Genomic DNA, 13708 nt, shown 5'->3' on the forward strand with positions numbered 1-13708 from the left:
GATTAACCAAATTTGATAAAAATCCAAGGGTACCCCCTTGGAAAATTTTTCCAAATTTTACAAAAAAAAAATTTTGTTTAATGTTTTGGTACATGCAGTTGGTCCAGCTTGTTCCAAACATTTGTTTTTTCTGATCCCTTAACCCAGTTTGCCGGAAAAGAGGAAAAATCGAATAAAAAAATCCACAGTTTTTTCGATTTTCCGGCAAACGGTGCATAATTTTAGCCCGTGTTTAGATTTTTTTAATCAGCAAGTAACCCTTAATCGAAATAATACAAATTTCAAACAAAATATACACTTTTAATTTTCTCGAATTTTCAGCAAATACATACATCCAAGTGGAAATTTTTCTCACGAACCGTTAGATGTAGGAAAATTCTGAATATGCAGAAGAACGACCGGTCAATTTTATGTAGGAAATGTCCATTCGCTTGACTCTCGGACCAAAATTGACGCCAATATAGCCAATTAACGAAATTTTATAAAAATCCAATGGTCTACAGTTTTTTCGATTTTCCGGCAAAACGGTGCATAACTTTTGCCACGTGTTTGGATTTTTTTAATCAGCAAGTCACCCTTAATCGAAATAATTCAAATTTCAAACAAAATATACACTTTTAATTTTCTCGAAATTTTCAGCAAATACATACATCCAAGTGGAAATTTTTCTCACGAACCGTTAGATGTAGGAAAATTCTGAATATGGCAGAAGAACGACCAGCCAATTTTATGTAGGAAATGTCCATTCGCTTGACTCTCGGACCAAAATTGACGCCAATATAGCCAATTAACGAAATTTGATAAAAATCCAATGATCTACAGTTTTTTCGATTTTCCGGCAAAACGGTGCATAATTTTTGCCACGTGTTTGGATTTTCTTAATCAGCAAGTCACTCTAATCGAAATAATTCAAATTTCAAACAAAATATACACTTTTGATTTTCTCGAAATTTTCAGCAAATACATACATCCAAGTGGAAATTTTTCTCACGAACCGTTAGATATAGGAAAATTTTGAATATGGCAGAAGAACGACCGGCCATTTTATGTAGGAAATGTCCATTCGCTTGACTCTCGACAAAATTGACGCAATATAGCCAATTAACGAAATTTGATAAAATCCAATGGTCTACAGTTTTTTCGATTTTCCGGCAAAACGGTGCATAATTTTTGCACGTGTTTGGATTTTTTTAATCAGCAAGTCACCCTTAATCGAAATAATTCAAATTTCAAACAAAATATACACTTTTAATTTTCTCGAAATTTTCAGCAAATACATACATCCAAGTGGAAATTTTCTCACGAACCGTTAGATGTAGGAAAATTCTGATATGGCAGAAGAACGACCGGTCAATTTTATGTAGGAAATGTCCATTCGCTTGACTCTCGGACCAAAATGACGCCAATATAGCCAATTAACGAAATTTTATAAAAATCCAATGGTCTACAGTTTTTTTCGATTTTCCGGCAAAACGGTGCATAATTTTTGCCACGTGTTTTGGATTTTCTTAATCAGCAAGTCACTCTTATCGAAATAATTCAAATTTCAACAAAATATACACTTTTAATTTTCTCGAAATTTTCAGCAAATACATACATCCAAGTGGAAATGTTTCTCACGAACTGTTAGATGTAGGAAAATTCCGAGTATGGCAGAAGAACGACCGGCCAATTTTATGTAGGAAAATGTCCATTCGCTTGACTCTCGGACCAAAATTGACGCCAATATAGCAATTAACGAAATTTGATAAAAATCCAATGGTCTACAGTTTTTTCGATTTTCCGGCAAAACGGTGCATAATTTTTGCCACGTGTTTGGATTTTTTTAATCAGCAAGTCACCCTTAATCGAAATAATTCAAATTTCAAACAAAATATACACTTTAATTTTCTCGAAATTTTCAGCAAATACATACATCCAAGTGGAAATTTTCTCACGAACCGTTAGATATAGGAAAATTTTGAATATGGCAGAAGAACGACCGGCCAATTTTATGTAGGAAATGTCCATTCGCTTGACTCTCGGACCAAAATTGACGCCAATATAGCCAATTAACGAAATTTGATAAAAATCCAATGGTCTACAGTTTTTTCGATTTTCCGGCAAAACGGTGCATAATTTTTGCCACGTGTTTAGATTTTTTTAATCAGCAAGTCACCCTTAATCGAATAATTCAAATTTTAAACAAAATATACACTTTTAATTTTCTCGAAATTTTCAGCAAATACATACATCCAAGTGGAAATTTTTCTCACGAACCGTTAGATGTAGGAAAATTCCGAGTATGGCAGAAGAACGAGCGGCCAATTTTATGAAGGAAATGTCTATTCGCTTTACTCTCGGAATAAAATGACGCCAATATAGCCGATTAACCAAATTTGATAAAAATCCAAGGGTACCCCCTTGGAAAATTTTTTCCAAATTTTACAAAAATAAAAATTTGTTTAATGTTTTGGTACATGCACTTGGTCCAGCTTGTTCCAAACATTTGTTTTTTTCTGATCCCTTAACCCCAGTTTGCCGGAAAAGAGGAAAAATCGAATAAAAAATCCACAGGTTTTTCGATTTTCCGGCAAAACGGTGCATAATTTTTAGCACATGTTTAGATTTTTTTAATCAGCAAGTCACCCTTAATCGAAATAATTCAAATTTCAAACAAAATATACACTTTTAATTTTCTCGAAATTTTCAGCAAATACATACATCCAAGTGGAAATTTTTCTCACGAACTGTTAGATGTAGGAAAATTCCGAGTATGGCAGAAGAACGAGCGGCAATTTTATGAAGGAAATGTCTATTCGCTTTACTCTCGGAATAAATTGACGCAATATTGCCGATTAACCAAATTTGATAAAAATCCAAGGGTACCCCCTTGGATTTTTTTACAAAAAAATTTTACAAAAAAAAAATCTACAAATATTCTTTTGGTTTTTTACTTCTCATTTAATGTCTGTATTTTGTTAATTATTTTTCCTGCAGTTTTAATTTAAACCTCATTAGAATAAATATATGATGACTAGAAACGAATTGATTGAGAGTAGTGAATCGAGGTGAAGAACCGCTATTCCATGACGCTAATCGTGACGACTGCATTTTGTGGCGCTAGTTCCGTGACGCTTGCCTCAGCATCGTACTATAGAGAAAAAAGTAATACAAAGCCAGTATAGAAGCTTCGCTTCAAGAGTGTTTTGTCTAAGAAATAATTTTAACTACAATTCTACATCTCTCTGACACTATGTGACAGCTAATAACTAGTACCAATAATCAACAGGAGATTAGAAGACAAAAATTACATTCTTTTAAAATAGATAACTGGCCGTTGAAGGATTTTATGGTGGCTCAACCAACTAAAACAGCAATACATTGATATGTACCTTATACTGTAACTGGTGAGATTGAGTGTGTTGAAATTTGTTTTCAACAAGACGGGTGTCCTTCAGATAAGTCGTGAGAGACTATTTTTTCATAGGTGAAAGTTTGATAAGTATACAATATACAATAAAATGACCCCCTCGGTCGCCCAACTTAGCTCCCCTAGATTTTATTTTTGGGCATGCTAAAAACCAATTTGTACAGCATGAATTCGAGCGAGCCACAAACTTAAAGCAACTGGGAAAAAAGATAATCGAATTTAGCCAAAACATATCAGCAAATGAACTCAACGACATGAGAAGGACGTTGTATTCCACTGTAATATACTTCTTAGCATTTAATATTAACATCTACAATCTCCGTATGTTTGGCTTTTGCAATGACGCTAAATAAATCGCAAGACCAATAGTTGGAAGTTTGCGAAATCAACATGTTTCCCGCATGACAATTATACGTCGCGTTTTCGCGCGTCGGAAAAACGTCATCGCTATATATTTACGCACATAAAAATATTGTTTATCAGAAAGGATGAAATTGATTAAACTTTTTTCGTATAGAATGTTTTGAAGTATTTTTTTTTGGTTGTCTGTTAATTTTAGTAATTGAGCAACGTTCACTACATAAATCTAAACTAAATCTACGTACCCAAAACTTTGGTCTCGATGGCCGAATTATTTCTAAACATTTTTAAGGCACCTAAGAATATATCCTCTCCGCTGTTTTCTAGAATACTTTACAGGTGGCCGCACTTTCATCGGTAAGATTCCACAAAGCGCTCAGAGTAAATTTTAAAGTAATGTCGGCTATCGCATTGTCCACTCTTCTTCGTACCATGTTAAGAAGTTTGCACATGTACTCCGCCTCGCTCCAAGTTTTGACGTTTCGTCGGTTGAAATCTGGAAGCAATATTTATATAGATGTTAATAAAAATACAACCTGTAAAAATTAGTGTAGCATGAGGATTAAATTAATTAGTAATTTATAACATAGTTTAAATTTATATGTTACTTTCGTTAGAATTGTTAGGTTAGTATAACGCATAATGTGATACATTCCAATAGTTTTTAAATATGATATGTTCACGTGTTGTAACGTTATGAAAACTATTCATTTGCATTCTAAAATAGCCGAAATACCGTGTATTTAACTTAAAGATCAATTGCTTACCCTAGCAGCGAGAATACTGCATATTGCCACAGCCATCCTATCCATGTTAGCATCGTCAAAGTGACACAAAGCATCCAACACCAACTTGGCACACCGGAACTTATCAAAATTAACTTCCTGCAATATCCAATCACTGCACAACGTCAGCATGTGAATTTTTCTGCAACTGAAATTCCTTGGGAAGCATTCCATGGCCAAAAGAGTCAAATTAACGCCTTTACGTAAAGATCTCGGATGGATGTTCTTCGAGAATTCGCCTCGAGTCAAGTTATATAAACAAGCAGTAGCGGCTAGTTGTACGCCGAATACCGTAGTGTGTAATTCCATTACCGGTAACACTAGGTTGAACATGTCCGGTCTTGCTTCGTGGAAGTCGCCAGTTAGTTGGAAAAGATGGTAGATTGCTTTTTGTACATATGGTGGCCTAAAATATAAATATTCTTTCAGGTTTTGACAAAAAGATAATCAGTATCAACACAGAATACACCACCCAATAAGAAGCGAAACGAAGGGCTTTTTCGCAATCCAAATATAAAAAAGTTTAATATAAGAGTAAAAAAAGAGTATAAGAGTAAAAATATACATATTTTGTATAACAAAATAAAAATAAAAAGATAAAGAAGTGAAAAACAAATAACACAACAAAAATTAAATTGGAAATATACAGGACAAAGAATGGAAGGACTATTACAAGGAACTGTTAACAGAACAAATACCACAATTTGTTGGAAAAGAAAACCGGCGAAGGACGAAGCAGATCCCCACAACAAGAAATAGAAATAACAGATAGGGAAATGAGAAAGGCCATAAAAGCAATATAAAATAAAAAAGCACCGAGATCTGGAGGCATTTCACTGAGCTTAGAAAGTACGGCTCAAAAAAATTACACCTGAATGATAAAATGGATATTTCAGATACCATAAATGGAGAACAGCTCCCAAAGGAATGGACGGAGGCATTATGACATCTATATATAAGAAAACGAAGCGTAATATCATCAATAGAAAGATTATATGGGAAGATACTGCGAGAAAAGATAGAGCAAGCGATAAAAGGCAAACTCGGGGAAGATCATGCATAGATCACATATACACACTGGAACAACTGTTGGAAAAGAAAAAAGCAAAAAACAGAGATATAAATTTTGGCATTTGTGCACCTCAGAAAGGCGTATGACTCTGTAACAAGGTCAGAACTATGGGAGGCAATGTACAAATTAGAACACTCCGTATAAGAAAATTAAGTGTCCATTAAAATGGGAACAAGAATCGTAGAAGACTTCACCACAACAAAAGGGCTCCTGTAGGATTGTTCCACATCTCCAACCCTATTGAAAATATATTTAGAGAAAGCCTTGACTATATCGAAAAGAAAATGCGAGGCATGGGAGTACCGGTACGAAACGAATACCTATATACGTTAAGCTTTGCAAACGATCAAGTAGTGATTGCACAAAACCAAGAAGACCTCAGTTACATGATGAAGAAACTACAAGAAGAATATACCAAGGCTGGCCTAGATATTAACCTCGCGAAAACAGCGTACCTATCTACAAGTGAAGAGGACATAGAAGATCTACAGATTGACAACAATGTAACAATCAAAGGAAAGGATAAATTCTAATACTTGGGATTTATAATCACGAAAAAGGCAACAATAGAGGAAGAAATTAAGCAAGGTTTGGACAAACAAGAACAGCAATCCGACAAATTAACTCAGTATGGTGGGATAGACCTAAATATGAAGACAAAAACACAGATTTATAAAACATAAGTGCGAAGTATTATGACATATGGGGCTGAAAATTGGGGATTATAAACAAGAAAAACAGCAGTAAGATAGTAGCAAGAGATGAAGATGCTGCAGAGTAACAAGAATGGATAAAAGAAGTAATGACGAAATAAAGCAAAGAACATTAATACAAACAGACATACTAACATATATAGAACAAAAAAGACTAAAGTGGTATGGACATGTAAAAAGAACTAGCGACAGCAGATGGATAAAGAGAATAACCGAATGGAGTCCCATAGGAAGGAGGAAAAGAGGACAACCCCGAAGATCCTGGAGGAACGAAGTAGACGACGCCATGAGTAAGAAAGGCCTAAACGATGGATAATGGGACAGCAGAGAGATGGAAACGGTTGAGCGAGGGAAGGCAGTGAATATTGTAGAATCCCTGAATAAATATAAAAAACACGTCAAAGTAGTGATATAAAATATTTTTTAAGGGTTTTATTTTTAGAGTATACCTACTATAAAGTGATAAACCATTAAATTCCCAAGCACAACAATTTGTGTTAAATATGTTGGAGTATTTCGAATTAGAAAAAATGAACGGAGGGCTTTTGGAGCCAGTTTCATCTGTTCAACAGGTAACATATTGAAATGTATGTTCGTTTGTCAAAACGCATATCATTGAAGAATTCTTTACTTAAGAGAGTAGTTGCTACATTAAAAATATCACGTCCGACAGTATGTTCAGTTATAAAAAAGAAGGAAAATAATCATATTCTTTAAAAGCCAAAAACAAGACAACCAATCTATCTGAGGGATTAAAAATGACAGTACGAAATACAGTATACAGTACCAACAAAGTAAGTATCAGCCTCTTCAATGTGAATTTGATAATAAACCAGAAGGTACTTTTTAATCATCAATACTTTATATAAATGTATGTTGTAAAAAAATATTGATGAAAGTAGTTTAGGAAAATTTGTGCTGAATAAATTGATCGATATTAATTATTAAACATAAACTTAGTCCATCCAACCTAAGAACAGTTTGAAAAACAGACTAAAAAGAGAAATGCGCTCCTTGAAAGAATCTCAACATTCATAATCACGACGCATCTGATAAGATGTACAGAAAACATTAATAATTCTACTTACTTGTCTTTATATTTAGTTAAAGTCACTTTAATCTGTTCCTCATTTCCCAAACCTGCGATGATCAAATTTTTAGGATACTCTATATCACCCATGTCGGAGAAAACAGGATCAAATGTAATAGAACAAAGAACAATACCTATTACATGTAATTTCGGATGCGTTTCGATAAATTTTAGTAAAAACTGTCTGCAAATGAAATGTTTCCATCCAGATACATCTAATAACATGATTTCTGGCAAGACGTTTGGATCTTCTAGTTTTGGTAAGATGTCTAGGTGATTTACATTGTTGTCGATTTTGTCGTTAAAAAAACTAATGTCTAAATGTCGTAGAAGGTGCATTTTTTGTAGTGTATCCGCAACATGATCGGCACAGGATAAATCCTATAAATGAAAGTATGCGGATTAAAAATTAGCGATAGTACCAAAAACAGTTAGCATATAAAATATTTTATCTCATAATATATTTTGACTGACCAAAATTGCACACTAAGATATAACAACAAGGTGAAAAACCAGCTATTCAAGAAAAATAAGGTTAAAAATTAGTATAGTTAAAGGACAAAGGTTAATTATTGTTGCTGCCGGTAAGGAGAATATATTCGTTAAGGACTCGTATTTGAGGTGGAAATCCCAATCTAAATCCGGTGATTATCATGATGATATGAACTTCGAGAATTACCAGAAACGTTATAGTATTAGCATTGATTATAAACCACACATAGATACCTCACTCTAAGCATTGATTATGTACTATACACTGTATTTATTTTGAAAATATTTAATAATCAAACATTCGAAATTCCATATATTAAATAAAATATATTAATAAACATACTTACACATATAGACAAGCTCTGTAGTTTCGCCGAGCGTTGCGTCAAAGGCCTGAGATCAGTTACTTGGGTTCCAGAGATATCCAAGTTTTGTAAATGTTTTAAATCTTCACATATATACTCGAATACCTTTTGATTTAGTTCAGTGTAGGCCAAATTAAGTCTCGTTAGATTGACTAAATGTAATATTCTTACCATAAAATTATATCTAGATATATCATCAATAAAGCTACATTTTGCAAAATTTACACTGGACATATTTTCTACTGACCACTCATTTAAACAATCTGCAAAGTTTTAAATATAATCAGTCGTGTTTTTTATGAAAGTTATTGTTATTAAAATCACTTCAACTTAAGCCAATATTTCTTTATACATATATATGTGAAATATACTGTAAATAATTAATAATTGAGGCATTCATAGCCATAGTGGATCATGTCCACAATAGAGATATTTAGAGTTAAAGTTAACAAGGTCTCTACTATTACACAATATACCAACGAAAATAATCTAAGTGAAAACCTCTTATGTTATATGTTGTTTAAATAATTAAACTATGTGTAATATTAAATAAATAACTTTTTTGGAAATAATTGGAGACACTTGAAAAATTGATGGATTCGACCGTTACTTGATGGAAATTCATTTTATGTAACAATAAAACACTGAAAACTTTGTTTTCAAAACTTCCACAAAATTTATTTTAAATTCTTATCACTACAGCTGTTTCGGCTGATTGCCTTTCTCAACTGATCTGTTTTTGGCATGGGTTTACACTTTATAGTCTCTAATGAAATAGATTGAGGAGGGGAGAACTGTTTGTCTCAAGCTGGTCATTTAGAATTATATCTGTGTTTTTTAATTTGTTGATTTCCATAGATTCTAACAAAGATAGCTTAAGGCCTTTAATTTGATTGTGTAGAATTTTAAATTCGTCATTAAAAGAATGATTATGATCTAGAAGGTGAAGTGCGTATGTAGAATCTGTTTTTCTATTAAAAAATTATTATAAAAGGGCTTTCAATAATAGAAAAACAGATTCTATATACGCACTTCACCTTCTAGATCATAATCATTCTTTTAATGACGAATTTAAAATTCTACACATTCAAAATAAAGGCCTTAAGCTATCTTTGTTAGAATCTATGGAAATCAACAAATTAAAAAACACAGATATAATTCTGAATGATCAGCTTGAGACAAACAGTTCTCCCCTCCTCAACCTATTTCATTAGAGACTATAAAGTGTAAACCCATGCCAAAAACAGATCACTTGAGAAAGGCAATCAGCCGAAACAGCTGTAGTGATAAGAATTTAAAATAAATTTTGTGGAAGTTTTGAAAACAAAGTTTTCAGTGTTTTATTGTTACACTTGAAAAAAATTGGACTTGATCCATTATTACTCTGAAATATTTGGTGGAAAAAAATGGATTAAAAAACTTAGTATGACAAAACTGGAATTTTAGTTACAAAAAATAATAACAAATAAAAAACTCATTGCAACAATGTTCAATAATACTCTCACAGCTTAAGTGGCATTAGTTTTAATCACCATAGACCAGTTCATGATCATCTATGTTGTCTTCTTCGCCCTGTTGCTGGATTCGTGAAAGGGTTCCTGTGTTGATGCAGTGATTTTTTAAAATGATAGCAAGATAGTGTGTGACTGGTGGCAGATATGGGAGGAGAGACAGCATATCCTTTTTCTTTGCTTCTGTCACGAGTCTAGGTGTGGAGTACAGATGACTTTGATTACCAATGAATTTTGAAACATTTATTTTGGCCATCGAGACAGTAAAAAACAGAAAATCTTCATTCAGCGTAGGTTTGTAATTCAAAACCCAAGGATCTTCCCTCTCGTACCTCATTCATCTCATTTCTAACCACTTCACAGGTGCTCCATCGCCATCTTTTTTTCTATTTACAAACACATCTTCTATGTTCTTTGTCAACACAATGTCGCTCCTTTTTATGTTAGTTACTTCAAAAGGCACTGTCAATTTTGAAGTTTTTATTACATCAATCCAGTCGTCTGGCCCAAAGATGTGAGAAGATTTTCCGGTAGCCTTTTTAATAACCCCAAAATCTCGGTCGTTTGGCAAAAAGGAGTGGCCAGATACAAGAAACTTGTGATCTATCATTCTTATGTTTATGTAAGTATCTTGAACAAGATTTAGTAACATGGCAGCCACTTTAAAATTTCTGTTTTGTCCTGTACATGTTTATAATTTTCTTGTAAAAAACCCTCAGAATAAGTAAGTTCATCCTATAAATCACAATTAATCTTAGGAGAAGTAATATAAACGATTTTGCTATCCCTAAGTAAAATGAATTTAAAAAGAAAAAAAACAGTGATAACCTGGCAAATCTGGCTGTGATTTTGCTGGTGAAAGGTTATTCAACCATAAGGACTGCACAGCCAAAGCACTCTTGACAAAGAATTACTGCTACTTTCTTTTATATATTCTAGTCTTTTGGGTCATTTAAGAGTAAAAGTTAAAAATAGCAAAGATCATAGGTAAATAAACCTACAATTTAGAGCATTCTTTTTTTTTTTTGTTGAAGGTGCCACAAAGTGGTAATTTTGTTTTGATCAGCGTTAACACTTTCCGACAGGACGACAAAAAACTGAAAAATTGAAAAATATATATTAAATAATAAACGGAAAAAGACAGTCAATATTTGATTTCACGTACAGTGCATCTGTGTATCCGCTTATATGTATTTCGCCCTAAAAGGGCTCTTCAGAACGGCTATTCACAGTCGCTCTGAACGTGAAAATAAATCTTTTCTGTCTTAGGAAGCACCTCTAACATGGCTTCGTATGGACACAAATAGCGACATCTGATATTAAAATCCGTAAACTAATTTTCGAAAATTAGTTTACAGATTTTAAATAATAAATCTTTATCAAAAACTTAAAAGAATTTATGCAATATATAAATCACTGACTATGTGAGTTAGCAGCACCAAGCTACTTTCACTAACACCTTTTCTGTTATCTCCGAAACAAGCTTAAAGCGACTGGCAATTTTGAATGTCAGTTATGCACACAAAATCAATTTTAAATAAAATTTGTATCAACTCAATGGTAAAAATTTGATATCTTTTGATCAGAGTGTCCTATCTAAAAAAATCAAAATGCATTTTAAGGATGAAGAGTGCAGGTTTCTTATGCAATTTTTGGATTTTGCCACAAATGGAGTCAGTTTTGATAGTCATTTTATTATCCTCATGAGATCAATAAAATTTATCACTTCCATTGACTGGTCACTATGGAATTTCCATTGTTAGAGGCTAATCTTCAAAACCTATAGCATAACATTTCAATTTTAAGTTTGGTAACAAATGTAAGGCATTTGAAATATGCCTAAAAAATGCTGAATTTAAACTTTTACATTACAAACTATCAAAATTGTTCAAATTTTTACTTATCGAATTTTTGCCATCAAGTTGATACAAATTTTATGGCACTACTATGGAGTAAATTATATGAAAGACATTGCTGTTCATATAATTTACTTGGTAGTGCCATGGCACTACAGATAGCACCAAACAGATTTTTGTTAAGTATAACAACCATAACCGACAATATTTCACTTGTGTGGCAATTAATGTTGAAATATGAAACAAGTTTCATAAATAAAAGTTCTGAATGAAAGATAACTAACCTAAAATTTACTTTATGACATAGTTTACTTTCACATGTATCAAATTGTTCAGTTTTAACAGCAGTAAGGCTTGTACCATAAATGATTAAATAAATAATTTAATAATAAGTTTTTCTGTAATATATTTGAAAGTCTGATAAAAAGTCATTCAGACGTTATATTTTGTATACAAAATATGCTCTAATACCAAAATATACTTCTAGTTTAAAATTTAAATGATCTCTATTTACCTAAAATATCGCCAATTCCAATTTTTGGCATATCTACACACTCTAATTGATCAATTTTATGTTCTTTCAGTATTTTTAAGCCAGCCTTGGTTATCTTGGATCTCTTTAACCTAATGGTTTTTAATTTTGTATTCAATTGAGTGAAAATTTGTAAAAGTGAATCACATAACAGTCTTTTCTCCACGAACTTTTTGAGCAATTTTTCAGATACTTCTCTAATGAGGAAGATCTCAGGATCTTTAAATTTGTACACTGTAACTTCACCCCAATGATCACTTTCCTCGTCTTCCACTGTTTCAGCAGGCTCTATATAAGTCAAAATATTCTCACATAATGCCTCTAAGCAAAGTTCTTCCAGAGTATCAGGACTTTCAAACATTTTTCTGTTTTTAGATGAAGTTATTCAAAACTGAAATAAGATTATTATTTTAAATGATAATGTTCCATGTTATAATATACACATACCAAAATCATTTTCAAAATATAATTCTTAAGTGTTAATCACAAGATCAATACGCTACACTTTTAATAAACTAGAAAATAAATTACTATCTACTTCATAAAAATAAAAACAATACAGATACAGATTTCACTCTTAATAGTAAATGTCAAATTTATCATATGGTATATAACCTCTTCTTCTTTTTGATGTCGGACCAAATTTAGACAAGGAAAGTAATTCTTGGACTATAAAAAAGAGGGATAAATATGGGATTAAATTAAACCACTTACATGACTTACACCTCTTTCCTTGTCTAAGACTGAAACCCAGAGATCTTACATATCTCTGCTTAAACCACAATTGATTATAATGAAAATACATCTCAGAGTATATACTCAGAGTTTTTTTATGTACTATGATACATCCTACATATTTTTCGACGTTTCGATCTCCGACCCGGAAATCGTTTTCAAACAAGATTATTATAAAACAAGGAGTTATTTTAACCTGTAGTTATTTATTAATTTTTTTGTGTGAGTGTGGAAATCTTCTTAAGACCATACGAGTAACGGGTGAATCGTACCTGGAGTGAGATTCAGAGTAGATAGAGTACATCTGAACGCATTTTCTCTTTTGAGCGATTTCGCCCCCAGTTGCATCCATGGTACCCTGCTTACTAACTCTAACTAAAACCACTCTCGGCTTACATGCCGAGTTCTTTGGGGACGCGATTGAATGGTCTTTCAAGACCGTTCAATCGCGCACGCCTCCTCGAATATCCTTTTTTTATCTGTATGTTTACATTTTGTATTAAATTCATAATTGTCATTGCTCTTTTTTTTTTCTAGAATTTCTGTCTTTTTATAATTTTTATTATTTCATTTAAAACATTCTTAAATACAAATATAATAAGTATTATTATTTTAAATAAATTTCTTTCAAGACCGTTCAATCGCGCACGCAGCCTCGAATATACCTTTTTTTTATCTGTATGTTTATATTTTGTATTGAATTTATATTTGTCCTTTCTCTTTTTCTAGAATTTTTGTCCTTTTATAATTTTTATTTTGCTTTGTCTATTCTTTCGAGATAGGGT

General features: G+C 32.5%; 1 protein-coding gene across 1 annotated transcript in view; it reads right to left on the reverse strand.

The window, feature by feature from the left end:
• The window catches only part of LOC140436579 (protein zyg-11 homolog B-like), a 41907-nt gene extending 29144 nt beyond the window's left edge, over nucleotides 1-12763 (reverse strand). Inside the window, 8 exon segments of the mRNA XM_072525522.1 lie at nucleotides 4018-4098; nucleotides 4101-4232; nucleotides 4235-4268; nucleotides 4540-4963; nucleotides 7431-7813; nucleotides 8272-8552; nucleotides 12171-12579; nucleotides 12636-12763. Coding sequence (XP_072381623.1) covers nucleotides 4018-4098; nucleotides 4101-4232; nucleotides 4235-4268; nucleotides 4540-4963; nucleotides 7431-7813; nucleotides 8272-8552; nucleotides 12171-12549 — 1714 coding nt within the window. The 5' untranslated portion in view covers nucleotides 12550-12579; nucleotides 12636-12763.
• Nucleotides 12764-13708: the final 945 nt, after the last annotated feature.

The sequence above is a fragment of the Diabrotica undecimpunctata genome, chromosome 3 (assembly GCF_040954645.1).
Source record: "Diabrotica undecimpunctata isolate CICGRU chromosome 3, icDiaUnde3, whole genome shotgun sequence".
Classification (NCBI taxonomy): domain Eukaryota; kingdom Metazoa; phylum Arthropoda; class Insecta; order Coleoptera; family Chrysomelidae; genus Diabrotica; species Diabrotica undecimpunctata.